The 15,928-nt window shown below is 53.8% G+C and overlaps 1 gene segment (V, D, J or C); it reads right to left on the bottom strand.

Moving 5' to 3' along the window:
- Positions 1-400: 400 nt before the first annotated feature.
- Positions 401-1,325, bottom strand: LOC142404044 (T cell receptor alpha variable 1-1-like). The segment is given in 3 exon segments: positions 401-640; positions 1,170-1,182; positions 1,222-1,325. Coding segments are annotated over 3 exon segments (357 nt in total).
- Between the last annotated feature and the right edge of the window lie 14,603 nt (positions 1,326-15,928).

The following is a 15,928-nucleotide window of genomic DNA, read 5'->3' as shown; positions in this document are numbered from 1 at the left end:
CCCCTCAGGCACAGACTTTGCACTGGGACTGGCTGAACATGTGGAGATAACCTGGTGGCTTGACTCAAATCCAGTTTAATTCCTTACTGATTAAAGAAAGGAAAAAGCTCACAAATCCTGTCAAAATGCCCTCTAGGGGCCTCTGGGTGGGGTCGGCCAGTCGTTGATTTACCTAATTAGTCATGGCCTTGCAGGAATTTACTAACACTGAGTCTGAGGGGCTGTAATCAAGCCCCTGACATCCTGGTTTCCAGGAGGCTCTGCCCTACAGTCAGGGTCAGCCATCTCCACAGTCACTGACACTGGACCTTTCCAGAAAGATGATCTTACCCTGCAGATCCCTGGGTGCAGAGGGGAAGCAGCACTGCTAGGGGAGAGCTGAGGGCTCCTTGCCCCAAGCTCAGCCTTGCACAGACACATGCCCTCCTTCCCCTGGCTTGTTGCACAGCCAAGGAGCTCCCTGCACCACAGTGTCTTGCACAGCACAGAGGAACAAGGCACTGTCAGACAGCTCGACTTCCTCCACCCGCAGGAGGCTGTACTTCCCTGTGGTGTTCAGCAACATGGTGAGATGGCCGGTGTGCTTGGAGCCAGCTGCTGGCTGATATGAGCCAGGCCGGGGAACTTGTCCTTTCCTCTGCTGGTGTTATCCCACAAGTGTGAGGTTGTTTACCCCGTGTGCGAGATGCCAATATACACACAGGGCAGAGGTATTTTATTTCACGTCTGCGCAGAGATGGGTGCTAGGTCGTAGCTCCACAAAGCCAGCACAAAGTTTTGGTCATACAGGTACAGTATTTATTCAGTCTAGTTATGCATATGCATAAGTCATTACACAAAGCAGTTTTCTATCGGTCTACATTTCTCTTATTGCAGCTTAAAGCTACAGTGCTACTTTAATATTCTGCGCATGCTCAAAGGTGAGGGGTCTCTGCTTGGGCCGGGGTCTCCAGCTCAAGGGGTGTGACTTTTAGTATTATAATGGGGATAGTTTGAGTGAGGGTGCTTCTTCTCACACTCCTACTAGTAGTTTCAGATTGTTCCCAAAACATCTTAATTAGCTTACATATTTCTCCAGGATGTGCTTTACTCCCAAGGATAGTAATTCTTGTTTAGACGTTCCGCTTTCCAGCCTGAATGCCCCTTATCAGCTTTTCCTAAGCCTTGGCCTTCCACCAGCTCCTGTTAGACTATGCTGTTAGACTACACTGGTATCAGAGCAAGCCCTGAAAGTATGAGGTCTGGTATGTGCAGGTTGTTTGGAAGGTGTCTCTCTGCTCTACTGTGATTTGTCTTTCTTGCTGGGTGACAGTGGTCTGCCCCATGCTGCCTGGAAGAAAGTGAAGATCAGCAGCTGTGCTCTGGGACAGGCTGCAGGAAGCAAATCAGGAGTGGATGCAAAACCCAGGCAGAGAAGACTCCCTGTCCCTTGCCCTGCAGCAGAATTCCTGAGGCCTGGGGACAGCCAGGTGGAGATTAGTTTGGGGCAGGAGCTTGGAGCTCTCAGGCCAGCATGGACCCTGAGGAGCACTTGAAGGTGCCTGTGACCACGACATCCCCTTCTCCTGTTGGTGTGGAGCTTGAACTCCTGACTCTATGGGATGACTTTGTAATGCTAGCTGGAACGTTTTGAAATCTTTGTGAAAGCCTGTAGCTGTAGGACACAGTTTGAAGTATATATGAGCTCTAACAAAGTAATGACATGAGAAACACCCACTGTTTTTTCTTTTCTATGTCACGTTTTGCATTAGCAATTCAGCCCTGGAGTCCCTGTGTTTCCAGAGCAGAGGAAAGCACCTGCTCAGGGTTCCCTTGGCTGTCCTAGTGGGGTAAGGCAGAAGCCCGAGAAGAGGCCCTGTATGTTCCATGTCAGCAGTGGCCAGTCCCTGCAGCAGGACCGAGGGCTGTGCGGCTGCTTGTGGGCAGTAGGATCTCTGCTGCCCGCCCCCCTGTGCAGAGCAGAAAGGCGCTGCTCCTCGCCGGGAGCCAGCGGGGCCGGCGGCTGGAATCCCTCCTTCCCGGGCACGGCCGGGGACCGCGACCTCTCCCGTCCCGATTCATTACCGGCCTCCTCCACTGTGGCGGGGAATTTTTCTGCGTCCCAGTGGGAGTGCGGGGAACGAGAGCGGGTGAGGGGAGGGAGAAGGTTTCTGCTCGGTGGGCTCCCGGGGCACAGTGGCTGAGAAGCCTCGACGGGCCCGATGCCAGTGCCGGTACCGGGGCCGGGCGGGGCGAGCCGACCCCGGCAGGCGGAGCGGCAGCGCCCCCTGGCGGGCCCGGTGGGCGCTGTCCCGCCGACCCTGACACACACGCCCGGTCCCGCCCACGGCGGTTCGTGCCCGGCCGCAGCCCCGGCTCCTCTCGCCGTGTCTCCCACGGCGCAGTAATACACCGCCGCGTCCCCGCGCCGGGGCCCGGCGAGCCACAGGGAGCTGGACCGGCGGTCTGCCGCCACCGACAGCCGCCCCGGCGGGTCCGGCAGCTCTTTGGACCCTTTGTTACTGCTCACGAGGAACTTGGGGCCTCGGCCCGGGAGTTGCCGGTACCAGTGGATGAAGTCGTAAGACTGTATGTTGGGGTGTGAGCAATTGATGCTGATGCTGGTGCCTTCGGTGGTCTCTGCCGACATGTCCTGCTGCACCTGGGCTCTGCCCGCAGCCACTGCCAAGGACAAAAAGAACAATTAATCGTCAAAACCTGCCTTCTGCCCAGCACTGCCTCTTGTTTCCCAGAACAAATCCCGCAGAAGCCGTCAGGAACAGCTGTCAGGAACAGCAGCCAGAGATGATGAGGAGAAGAGTTTCCAGAGGATGTCAGCATGTGCACTAATGGAAGTGTCCATTAATAATTGGTGGAGAGATGAATGCCTGAATGGTAGCTGGAAGGGTGGAGTCACTGAAGAAAAAAAGAGGGGCAAAGGCAAGAAAGAAAGCAGCAAGAGGGAAGGAATGACTGCATGAGTTATATGGAAAGACACGGAGGAAAGGAAGGAAACAGGGAGGTTTGGACAAAGAATAGAGCAATGAGTTTTCTGAGGGAATGTGGGATGGTAGCGGAGGGAGGGATGGACGGGGGGATGGTTTGGGAGCAGAGGTCCGTGAAGAAGCCAAAGGCGTCTGAAGCCTCCAGGAATGAGCGGGGACAACCCCAGGATCATCCCCGCCCCCCCTTCACCGCCGCCAGCCCCACGCACCCAGGAGCACCGCGGCCAGCCCCGCCAGTCCTGCGCCCCGGTACCGCCGCATCCCGCCGCGCCGCCGTCCACACTTCGCTGTCCCCCGCCAGCCCCGCTCTCTGCGCCGGCCGCGGCGCCTCCTCTCCGCCGCCTCTTCTCCTCCCGGTGCTGCCAGCTCCGCCCCGGGGCTGAGCCCTGCGCCCTGCGCTGGCGGCGGGGCCGGGGCGGGCGGGCCGGGAGCAGAGCGGGCCGGAGAGCGCGGCGCTGCCGAGCCCTGGTCCGCCCGCGCTGCCCGGCGCAGACTGGGGCGGGACGAGCCGCCGTCGCGGGGGGACCCGGCGCTGCCGTAGCTCAGGAAACCCTGGGACAAGGCACCCCGAAAGCACACCGAACCCTTCCCGAGCCCCTCAGGCTGGTGCTGCCCTTGCAGCCGGTACCGCCGGCCGAGCGGCCCGTGAAAGGCCGGCAGCGGCCCGGGAACAGCGGCTGGGGCCAGCAGGAACGCCGTGCCGCGGCAGAGAGCGGCCCGAGCGAAGCTGGCCGCAGCGACACTGGATGCGCGGGAGTGCGGGCAGAGGCTGTCCCCGGCATGGGCACCTCGGCCACGGGGACGCTGCTGCCCTGAAGGAGCCAAAGGGGAGGGGGATCGGCACAGCAATAGCGCGTGGCAGGAAGCTTTGGAAGTTAAGTGCTTGCTATTTTGACAGTACTCTTATTTCCTCAAAATGTCTCATTGGAAAAGTGGACGTTTAAAACTAGATCTGGAAGGAAAGGGCACGGGATTTTGCTGGATGCTCTCATCCATCAATATAAAAGGGAAGGTAAGCTATCGGGTGAAGTCTCCAGGGGATACCATGCAGGTGTCGAGTCTCAGGGAACCACGCAGGAAGAACCAAGTGCTGAAGGGCAGTTCTCAGGGCAAGGAGGGTGAGTAGGGCAGGAGGCTGTGGGAGCAGGGGAGATGGAACAAGTAGAGGGGGAGAAGCTGAATGTATAAGAGGAGAAATCCGTGCTGCTGGGAGAGAAACAGCACCCTTCTGGAGTCAGATGGATCCTTCCTCCCTCTCAAACACAAGAACAAACGCAGCCCTCCTTTCCTGCACTTTCTCAGGCAGCTTCTCTCCCCAGCTGGCATCATGACTCACAAGCCCCTGATCCTTCCTCCTCTTCCTCCGTGCACAAGTGTCTCATGTAGAGGGAAAATACCCACTGACTCTGGCCCAGTCCCCTCCCACCAGACAACCTGGTGAGGTCAGCTTTCATCTCCTGATTCTTCAGGGTGAACAGGAGGGGATTCAACAGGGGCATCTTTGTGGTGCAGAAGTCAGCAGCCATGCTGTGCACAGGGTTCTGGGATCCTGTCCTCAGGTACATGAGACCTCAGGCACCTAATAGCTGGCCTCTACATTGAGGTAGGCTGTGCAGATGGAGAAGGTATGACACTTGCCTAAGGCAGAGTGGACCCTCAGGACGGATGAGATGATGCACACATAGGAGGTGAGGAGGGGGGTGAAATGGGTCATAGTGATGAACCCCATGTCATGGAAGATCACCACCCTTGAGTGGTGACCAACAATGAGTTGAGGTTGGTGGCCCCACCAACTGGCCTTAGCACAGTTTGGATGTCACAGGAGGTGGATGGAGCCAAAGCTAATGTTCACTCTATCCATTCAGATAGGCATGGGGAAAGGAGTAGGGATCCACACGAGGAATCTGTGGAAGGAGGGATGGGGCTGCCATTCAGTGTTTAGCATCTCAGGTCTGGGAGCACGGCCAGGGTGGGGAAGTGCCCAGAGTTCCCCAGAGCAGAGATTTCCAGGTTACCTCGTGCACCTCCATGAACACCAAGGGCAGAGCTTGGCTAGCCCTGTGCCCCAGCCAGGGGCAGAGGCATCAGGTCCCTTGCTTGGATTGTCCCTTGCACTCCACAAGAGCTGCAGGAGTGTTCAAGGTTGTGCATGGGCAGGTGGTAACTCAGATGTCTGTGACAAGAGGTACCTGCCATTGCAGTGGGCTTAGGTGTACCAAGCAACTCAGACTCCTTCCCCAGATTAAATAGGTCTCCCCTTGACCACCAAAGAAGCCCAGAGCCTGCCCCATGCACCCAGGAGCACCACGGCCAACCCTGCCAGCCCTGCACCCTGGCACTGTCATATCCCACTGCTCTGCCACTGCTGCCCAGAGTCTCACCCGGGCTAAGAGTGCTCAGTGGCTCTGCATGGGCAGATCACTGTCTCCCTGTGCTACAGCAAGGACACCTCAGCAAGAATAAGCGTGCACTGTGCCAGGTGCAGTCTGGGAAAGCTGCAGGGCCCTGACCCAGGAGATGGACCAGCTTCCCAGAGCTGCCTCTGAGCTCAGGGGCTGCAAACAGCAGCCACTGATTTCCTGTGGTTGGGAGTGAGGAGGCTGAGAGCCTCCCTTCAGCTGCCTCTCTGCAGTCTCAGTACAATGCCTAAAAGTTGTGTTGTGGCAAAGGGGATGTGAGGACACATGTGCCCATCATGGGTGTGTAGGGCTCAAGGAGGGCAGGGGCAGAATAGGAATCACAGAGTCAGAATGCAGGTGAGAAGGGACCAGCAGAGGTCATCTCGATCACCTCTCTGCTCGGAACAGATCCCATGAAATCAGGTTGCTCAAGGTCACATTCAGTCCATCCTTGAACACCTCCCAGGATGCAGATTGCAGAACCTCCTTGGGAAACACATTCATTTTCTAATTGTTTCTTTTAACATTGTTCTGGTTTCAGCTGAGATAGAGTTAATTTTCAGCTGAGATAGAGTTTATAGTGGCTGATATGGGGCTATGTTTTGGATTTGTACTGAAAACAGTGTTGATAATACAGAGATGTTTTAGTTGTTGCTGCACTAGTCCAGGACTTTTCAGCTGCCCATGCTCTGCCAAGTGCAGAAGAAGTTGGGAGGGGACACAGCCAGGATAGTTGATCCAAACTGACCAAAGGGCTATTCCATACCATATGACGTCGTGCTCAGTATATAAAGCTGGGGAAGAAGAAGGAACGGGGGGACGTTCGGAGTGATGGCGTTTGTCTTCCCAAGGAAAAAGTTACGCGTGATTCAGCCCTGCTATCCTGGAGACGGCTGAACACCTGCCTGCTGATGGGAAGTAGTGAATGAATTCCTTATTTTGCTGTGCTTGCGTGCGTGGCTTTCGTTTTACTTGTTAAACTGTCTTTATCTCAACCCTCGAGTTTTCTCACTTTTACTCTTCTGATTTTCTCCCCCATCCCACCGAGGGGGAGTGAGCGAGCAGCTGTGTGGTTCTTAGTTGCCGGCTGGGCTTAAACCACGACAAACCTATTACTTAATCAGAACTCCCCATGTTCTACCTTCTGGGCACTTCCAGAGATTAGGTCCATCTTCTCTGTCTCCTCTGAAAAAGTAGTTGTAGAAAGCAAAAGGTCTCCCTTGAGACATGTCTTCTCCAAGATGGGCAGGCCCACTTCTCTCAGCCTCTCCTCACATGTCATGTTTGTCAGCCCCCTAATTGACTTGGTGGCCTTTGTTGGTCTCGCTTCAGTATGTCAATATCCTTGCTGGACTAGGGACCCCCAACCTGGATGCAGTACTCCACACGTGGTCTCACAAGGGCCAGAGGGGCCGGGTCATTTTCCTGGACCTGCTGGCAACACTTGGACTAACACGGCTCAGGATGGCAGTGGTTGGTCCTGTTTGCTGCAAAGGCACACTGCTGTCTCATGTTCAGCTGGGTGTCTCCCAAAACCCAACATCCTTTTCTGTGGACCTGCTTCCTAGGCAGCCAGTCCACAGCCTGCATGCCTGCATGGGCTGGTTCTTCCTCCAGATGCAAAACCTCACCCTTGCTCTTTTTGGCCTTCATGAGGTTCCAGTCAGCCCATTTCTCCAGCCTGTCCAGCTCCTCTGAATAGGAGCCCTGTCTGACAGTTATGGCCCCTTGCCCTCAATGGGTGTTATCCGTAAGCTTGCTGGGAGTTCCCCACCGCCCACTACTCGTGGCATTCATGAAAACATTAAACTGTATTGGTCCTATTACTGACCCCCACTACTAGATCACACTAGTAAGTGTTGGTTACCTGGGCTTTGCACCATGGTCACAACTCTCTAAGCCTAGTAGTCCAGCCATTTTTCCACCCACCTTGTCATCCTCTAACTGAACCCGTTCATCTCCAATTTGGTCATAAAAGAAGAACAGGAGAGGCTGTCAAAGATCTTGCTAAATTCTAGGTACTCACCTCCCCTGCACTTCCCGTTTTCCACAGTACCCGTTACCTCATGAGAAAGCAATGACTTTGGCCCTGAGATACACTGGAGCCTCAGGTCAAAAGCAGACCCTCAAAGAGGGAAATCAGCCCTGGCTGAGCTCTCCCGGAAGAGCTCCGTGGCACTGATCTCACTGAGGACACTAAAGGGAAGGGAGAAAGCACTCAACTGCACTGCCTCCAAGCTCGACCTGAGTCCAGGCAGACAGACATTCAGGCAGGGAGATTGGCTTAGAAAATTTTACCCACTGTGCAGAGCCCTTGTTGAAAGAGGGTCTATACAGGAGAGCCCTACGGGACAGCAGCTGGCTTTGCAGTCTTGAATCCAATGTCCCTTCCCTCCCAGGTGTAGTTGCTGAGCACTCAGACTTAGATTCCAGTGTGGGACATGAAGGGCCTTGTCATCTGTAGTCCAAGGCAGTCACCATTTCTTTGGCTTTCCTGTGCAAGCCACAGGGTCTGTCCTTCCACTCACAGCACAGCAATACTAGGCTTCATGTTAATGTAATTCAGTACCTGCTTGATTCAAGGTCTCAGCCCTTGCCTGATGCGGTACCGGGTCAATGAACTGCACAAGTACATTAGGCATTGACATGGATGTGAGAGAGGGCTGTGCCCCACCCGAGACACCACCAACACTGCATTGGAAGCAGATCCACTCAGGGATGGCCAGCACATGGTTGGCAGGGTTCCTCAGCCTTTCTCCTTGTCCATAAAACAATTCCCATTCTTTTGAACTCTCTATCACTGGAGAGAGCAGCTGTGTCCTGGCCTGGAGAGGCAGGGAGGGGAGACTGCCAGCCATGCTGAGGTACTCCCAAGATTGTTACACTGAATTAAACTCAGGATCCAAACTGGAGTGAAACCACCCTTGTTGGGGCCTGAAATTGGCAGCAGCAGAGTGTGAGCTTTGGAGGGGCAGGAAAAGGAGGGCTCAGGAAGCAGGGGCTGCATTTCAGGGCCTCTTCCGTGGACAGGTCTCTAGCAGGCTGGTGCTCAGCTGCACTCAGCCTCCTCGTGACCCTGGGAATCTGCTGCTCTGTGGTGCTCATGGACAGAGCAGTGGAGAGTGCCTCTGCCATGAACAGCACATTACCTCCTAATGACGGGCACTCAAGGATACAAAACACACACAGAGGCTCATGCACACGGGCTTGCAATTATACACAAATTTGTGCTCCAACATGCATCCACACAATCCTGGCTGCTTACAAGTATGCACAAGACAAGAACACACATGGGAACACCATGAACCATGGACTCTGCTGAAGACCCCTGGGGACTGGGCAGTGCTAGGCAGGATGGGGTCAAAACCTAGGAGCACAATGCCCACACCTGGGGAGGCAACAAGAAGTGACCATCGTGGTGAGCTGAGGAGGGAGGGAAAGACAAGGACATGGCACGTCCTAATGCATGGGAGCCCATGGCGTCCAGCTGAGGAATGCTGGAGCTTCTTCCTGAGAACAACACTTCAAACAGCCCCACCAGAGTGACCCAGGCTGATGTCAGTTGCCTGCTCTGGACCTGTCCAGCACTTGAGCTGAGTCTTCTGCCTGCACTGCTGCATTCCTGTGCTACAAATGCTGGGGCCTTTCATCCCAGTACTCAGAAGCAGCCTTCTTTGGGGAATGGGCATGGCACAAACCTGGAAATGAAAAGGCAGCAGTGCAGAAAATCAAAGCACAGCCCATATCATTAATTGCGAGGGTTTGGATTCAAGATGAACTTGTCAGAAAACTGTTATATCTGCAAAGGGTGGCTCTGGGCCTGCGGCAATGAAGGGCAGGTATAAAAGGCAGCCCAAGTCCCTGGTCTCTCATCTTCTTCTCTTGCCTCCTTCTCCTTTGGAACCAGCTGAGTCTGAAGCCTCTTCTCCTCCTCTTCCAAAATGAGATCTCTCCTCAGTGGACCTCTCAGCTGATACTGGCTCTGCCTTGTGTTGGGGTTTGGAGCATCTTGTCTTGATAGAGGGAAGCGGGGAGAAGGTCTGCTTAGAGAGACGCTGGGACGTGGCTGAGTGGGCTTCTGTTTTATGAAATAGGAGGAAGCCTCCTTGGGTCAGGCTGCTGTTTATAGGGCGACAAAGACCGTGTGGCTCCTGGCACAGCTTCCAGCTCCCTGCTCAGTAGTGGCCTTGGCTCCTTTGTGATTGTGTAACCAGGCTGCTCCTCACCCATCTTTGTGCTCTGCTTCCTCCCTGCCCTCTCTCCCAGGTGCATCTCCAGCGCAGAGACATGTCGTGTTATGACCAATGCCTGCCATGCCAGCCCTGTGGCCCGACCCCGCTGGCCAACAGCTGCAATGAGCCCTGTGTCAGGCAGTGCCACAACTCCACCGTTGTCATCCAGCCCTCTCCCATGGTGGTGTGACCTGCCCGGCCCCATCCTCAGGTCCTTCCCACAGAACACCGTTGTGGGATCGTCCACCTCTGCTGCTGTTGGCAACATCCTCAGCTGTGATGGAGTGCCCATCACCTCTGGGTGCTGTGACCTCCCTGGCATTTCCAGCTGCTACTATGGCAGAAGGTGTCTCCCCTGCTAAAGATGCTGGGAAAGCCCCAGGGAGACACCTTGAGGAACTCAGAACATGGTGCTGGGCAGAGGATCGAGAGTTTGGATGGTTTTCACTATAGATGAATGGCTTTGCCTTTCTCTTCCTTTTCTTTGTTTGCTTCCGTTCCCATTGGCAACAAGGTCCCACCGAGGCCAGCCTGGTAGGGACCATCTGTCTCTTCTCCCTCTATGGGGCAGGCACACATACATCACGTAGAAACTTCTCCACAGCCAAGGACTGCAGACTCTCAGTTGCCTCTGGGGCTCCCTGCACTGCTGTCCTCCACTTGGAGTGACTTTCTTTCTCTCTTTGTATTCATTAATGTTCTGCTGCATTCAAGCCTGGCTTTTCAGTCCATGTGGTCCTTCCGTCTGTGGACACTTCCCAAAGTGTCTCCCAAAGGAGAAGGGTGTTGCTCTGGGGTGGAAAGGGGTGAGGGCAGAAGGAGACCCTTCTCCATTCACAGAGGAATGGGAGGTTGGGACAGCCTGCAGTGGCTCCTCTTTTGGGCACCATCCCTTAGAGCTGAGGAAGACATCCCTGGCTGCTCTGCTGCAAGTGACCATCAGCCCTTGCCTTGCTGTGTCTCTGCCCACAAATGTCCAGAGAGGGAGGAGGCCCTGAGGGGTCAGCAGCCCCATGAGCTCTTGAGGAAGGGTGTTCCTCTTGCTATGGCCAGAGCTTTGCTGAGGTGGCAGGAGGTAGATGTGGGGATGCAGAAGATGATTTGCTTTGCAGAATGGCAGGAGTGGTAAAGCAGGGAACAGCTTTTGGGATGGCCCACAGCTGCTACTCCACCTTCCTCTCCCCTCCACCACCCAATCTAGGGGTCATGGCCAGCATGCATTTGCAGGAGTAGCAGGGAAACGTCACTCGTGCCACTGAATGCGTTGAGGCTGGGAATTGGAGCTAAGTGTGTGGGAGCTGAGAGCAGTCAGCACAGAAATGGGGACAGTGAAACGGTGTATTTCTGAGGGAAAGGAAATTGCTCTGATACAGAGCGTGCAGGTGAATGTGAAGATCAGTAAGGACGAGGGAACTGGGTGCACTTCCCAAGAGAGCTGCAGGCAGGTGTAGAGCTCTTGACTGCTTCATTGGTCCCCGCAGAGAGTTTGTGCTCAGGAATTGGCTGCCATTGTGGGGGGAGAGGATTCTTTGACATGGAAATCTCATCCCTTCTGATCGGTGAAAATGTCTCTCGGTAACTACTATAGTCTCATACCTTATTTTGTGCATGAAAATCTAGGTGTCTTGACAGAAGTGTACAAGTGGAAGAATGGAAATTCCCACACCAATGTCCTCCACCCACAGGGAATTATGGCTCATAAAGCATATCTCAGAATGCCTGAAGGCCACAAGCTTTATAAGGGCATTTCACTTGCATGTCTGAAATCCTTTTTCCCTCATCATACCATTAATAACCATCATCAACAGCAGCGCAGTTGGACTTCCTAACCCTACCACACTAAACCTCGAAATAAGCAGAAGGTACCTCAGCTCCTGCTCGGTGTCAGTGATTACAGTACCTGGGTGTCCTTGCCTGTATCTAAAAGTGCGGCAAGAGGTTCTCACGTGAACATCTTTCTGTTTCACAGCAGAAATGATGACTAGAGCTGTTATATTTTATGAAAATCCTCTAAAAGCGTGACTGACCAAAACCCGGTAACCCTTTCTTGGGCAGGAGCTGCGTGGCACACTGTGCCCTGACTGGAGCCGCCTATTTGACAGGATATACCTTAGGACTCCTACCATCTGAAGGACACAGGATCATCTATATTGCCTTCTCTTTCTTCATAGTCTTAGGTGAAGAAATGGCATTTTAAACGATACTTTACAGAGCGTGAGTGCCTTTCTTACAGGAATCAAAACAAACCAGCAGCTCCCGGTGCAAGACATTTTGGTGTAGTCGGCAGGTCCCAGTGGGAAACGCCTTTGTAGAGAAAGGATAGTGAAGAAGAGATAGACTGAATGCCTGGCTGGCCCTGCGCACAGCTGTGAGGGGGCTGTCACAAGACACTTGGCCCAGGTGGTTTTCCTGGTGAATTGAGAAAGTGAGGAGGAATTAGCTGAATGTCCCAGCCCACCTGAAGTATTAACTTGTTTCAAGAAGCAGAGGGTAGAGCAGGGAAAAGGCAAGGAAAACTTGTGCTGAACTCGTGGTTGTTACTAACTTTCTTGAAGTGGACATGGGGATGATTGGAGCTGAAGCACTGGGCTCACGTGAGATGCAGGTGCAGCAGCTCAAAGGGATCTGGGCAGCAAATGGCGGGGTAGGGGCATGGAGCAGGGGGCACACAGGCTGGCATCCCCCCTTCCCTTCAAACAAGCCCAGGGAAGGGATGTCCCGTCTTCAGCATGAGGACAGGGATGGGGACAGGGACGGGCATGGGCAGGAATGAACATAGCCCTTGTGTTCTGCTTGTAACACTGTGGAGCCAGTGTCATAAGCAATGGGTTATGGCTCTGCTAGATACCAGGGCAGAGGTAACCCTAATTCATGGAAATCTGCCCCATTACCCCCAGAATAAAGTGATGAATGCTAACAAAACCAGGGTGAGGGAGGGGCAGAAGAGTTGTCCCAAAAAGACTTTCTAATCTTGCACCCAGGAGAGTACTCACCGCTTACAGCTTGGGGTGGGCTCCAAGAGTGCCCCAATACATCACAGGCCACGATCTGTTAGCAGGAAAGACTTTTAATATCCAGTGGGGGAAAATATTCCTTCCATATCTGCTCAGCTCACAGTGGGGAGGATTGTGCCCCCCACATTGTGCAGGCCCCTCCCTCCAGGACTGTAGTCTCCGAGCAGGACCGGCTGCCCCGGGGCATGCTGACACCCCTCCAACTAGTAAAACATTGTCAGAAGCTGGGGTTGTCCAGCAGACACACTGCCTGTCAAGAACCCCGTCTGGCCTGTAAAGCAAGCAGCTGCGTCCTGGCACAGGACCGTAGGTTACCGGCTTTTGGGCACAGCCATCTGCATGGGACTGTGGTTGCTCCCCATAGCGTCAACCTGCCAGAGCAGCCAGAGGCTGCTGATGTGTGTTTGCTGTGCTGCCTCAGGGGCACGGGCACAGCCCCCTGCCTTCCCAGGAGGCCTGTGACCCAGCACTAGGAGGAGTGCAGCCTGTCCCCAAGGTGTGAGCTGTCCCCTTAAGCTGGTGACAACCTGCTGACTGCACCTACCCAGCAAGATGTTGAGGAGGCACAAGGGAAATGTCGTGGACACTACGAGAGAGCACAGCTGAGAAATGAGTCCGTAAAAAGCACAACAATCCAGCACTGCAAAATGGGAACAGCATACTTCCATGCAGGCAAAGCCATGTCCCCACCAAATCAGTGCAGGAGAAAACAGACCAAACAGGATTGACAGACATGACCAACCCTCACCTGGAGCTGTTAAGCACTGCCTGTGCTCAGAAAGCCCCACCACACAAACACCCCAGCCCTGAGCAGCCACGCTGTGCCTAGTTCACAGACCTAGATCAGCCAGATATGTTAAGGGAGGGAGGTGGTGGAAGGCTGCAACCTTTCCTCCAGCTCAGCAAAATGGTGGAAGGCTGCAACCTTTCCTCCAGCTCAGCAAAATGGGTGGGGACAGCAGTCAGCATGCAGAGCTAATGGCTGCATTCAGGGTACTAGAGGAGACACCCCCACTTCCAAGTTGTCCATGAAATTCAATCCTTTGTTTTATCTCATGCAGAACCATTATGTGGAGCCTCACATGACTGCTTCCCCTCACAGCATGCCATGCAGCAACAAGTATGAACTGCTGGAAGCCCCCGCCGTCCAGCCACACCAAAGCTCCTCTTTGTCTTCTACAACACACAGGGAACTGGACTGTTGCGTGGTCTCTGCACCATCATTGTTTTATAGGGCATGGGACAAGGGGGACAGGACATCTCTGGTACTTCCAGCCGTAATATGACTCCTATTCTACGCTTGCTCTCTTTGCTTTATTTGTCTGTGATGTATGGACCTTGACTGGCTGCCAGGTGTTCACCAAGCCGCTCTATCACTCCCTCTCCATCAAGAGGACAGGGGAAGAAAAATATGATGAAAAGCTCGTGGGTCAAGGTAAGGACAGGGAGATTGCTTACCAATTACTGTCATGGGAAAAACAGGCTCAACCTGGGGAAATTAATTTAATTTATTGCCAACTAACTGCAAGAGAGTAGGCTAGTGAAAAAGAAAACAAAACTAAAACCACTTCACCCCACCCCTCCCTTCTTCCCAAGCTCAACTTCATTCCTAAATCTTTTACTTCCTCCCCAAAAACAGCGCAGGGGGACGTGGAATGGGGGTTGCAGTCAGTTCATAGCACTTCATCTCTGCCACTCCTTCCTCCTCATGCTCTTCCCCTGCTCATTCACAGGCTTCTCCAATGTGGGTCCTTCCTGTGGGCTGCAGTTCTGCTTGAACTGCTCCAGCATGGGTCCTTTCCACAGGCTGCAGTCCTTCAGGAATGGACTGCTCCAGTGTGGGTCCCCTGTGTGGCCACAGGTCCTGCTAGAAAACCTGCTGCTGTGTGGGCTCCTCTCCAAGGGCCACAGTTTCTGTCAGGAGCCTGCTCCAGCTTGGCTTCTCCACGGGCTGCAACTTCCTTCAGGGGATCTCCACCTGCTGTGCCATGAGGTCCTCCTCCATGGGCTGCAGGGTGGATATCTGCTGCATTGTGGTCCTCCGTGGGCTGCAAGGGCCAAGTTGCATCACCGTTGTCTTCTCCACGGCTGCAGGGGAATCTCTGCTCTGGCTCCTGGAGCACGTCCTCCTCCTCCTTCCTTCACTGACCTTGGTGTCCGCATCGTTGTTTCTCTCACATTTTCTCACTCCTCTCTTGCAGCTCCTGCACACCGTTTTTTACCCTTCCTTAAGTCTGTTATCACAGAGGTGCTACCTGTGTTGCTGCTTGGCTCAGCTTTGGCCAGCGGCAGGTCCATCTTGGAGCCAACCGGAACTGGCTCTGTCTGACATGGGGGCAGCTTCTGGCAGCTTCTCACAGAAGCCATCCCTGCAGCCCCTTCACTACCAAAACCTTGCCAGGTAAACCAGAGATGCACTGTTGTTACTCTTGTATTATTCTGTGCAGACACTGTTTTGCATATAGGAACCTTGGCTGCAAGGTAAACTCAGCCAGCTCAAGGTGACAGAGGAGGCTGCAGGAGGCTCCCTTCCACTACAGGCATTTACACCACCTGCACCTGCATGCAAAACACAAGAAGAAAAAAGGGGGAAAATTCCCCATTAAAACTGGGGAAAAAATAAAAAGAATGCATGAACATTCACAGGGCAGCCAAACCATTTTTTCAGCTGCTCTGTAAATTAACGTTGCTTCTGCATTTCTCTGGCTTCTGAAGAGAGGGTATTTACCTTAAAGTGAGTCTAGAGACAGGTTCACTGCTACATCACTTCTGATGTCCCAGCCTCAGTGTCTGTAGCCTGAGGGGAGCCTGGCTTGTCCCAGACACACACCTTCCTCTGCCACCCGAGTGTGTCACTGTGGCACCGCTCCCTTTGCAAGGGCAGGGGCTGGTCCCACACCCTTGATGAGATCACTAAGGTCAGGTGGGAGCTGCAGGATTTTTTGTCTTTTACTTGCAATTTGGGAATTCTTTGGTTGGCTGCGGCAATGGGGATGTTCTCTAGATTTTATGTTATCCTCCACACACAGACTTGAGACTAAAGAGCAAGAGGGAACTGCACAGGCAGTGGAAGCAGGGAGGAGTATCCTGGGAAGAGTATAGGGACGCTGCCAGCTTGTGTAGGGATGGGGTCAGGAAGGCCAAGGCGCAGCTGGAGCTGAACTTGGCAAGGGATGCAAAGAATAACAAGAAGGGCTTCTACAGGTGTATCAACCAGAAAAGGAAAGTTAAAGAAAGCGTACCTCCACTGATGAACAAGAATGGTGACCTAGTATCACCAGACGAGGAGAAGGCTGAGG

Source organism: Mycteria americana, unplaced genomic scaffold, assembly GCF_035582795.1.
Source record: "Mycteria americana isolate JAX WOST 10 ecotype Jacksonville Zoo and Gardens unplaced genomic scaffold, USCA_MyAme_1.0 Scaffold_66, whole genome shotgun sequence".
Taxonomy (NCBI): Eukaryota; Metazoa; Chordata; class Aves; order Ciconiiformes; family Ciconiidae; genus Mycteria; species Mycteria americana.
This window is presented reverse-complemented; position numbering and strand designations above follow the sequence as displayed.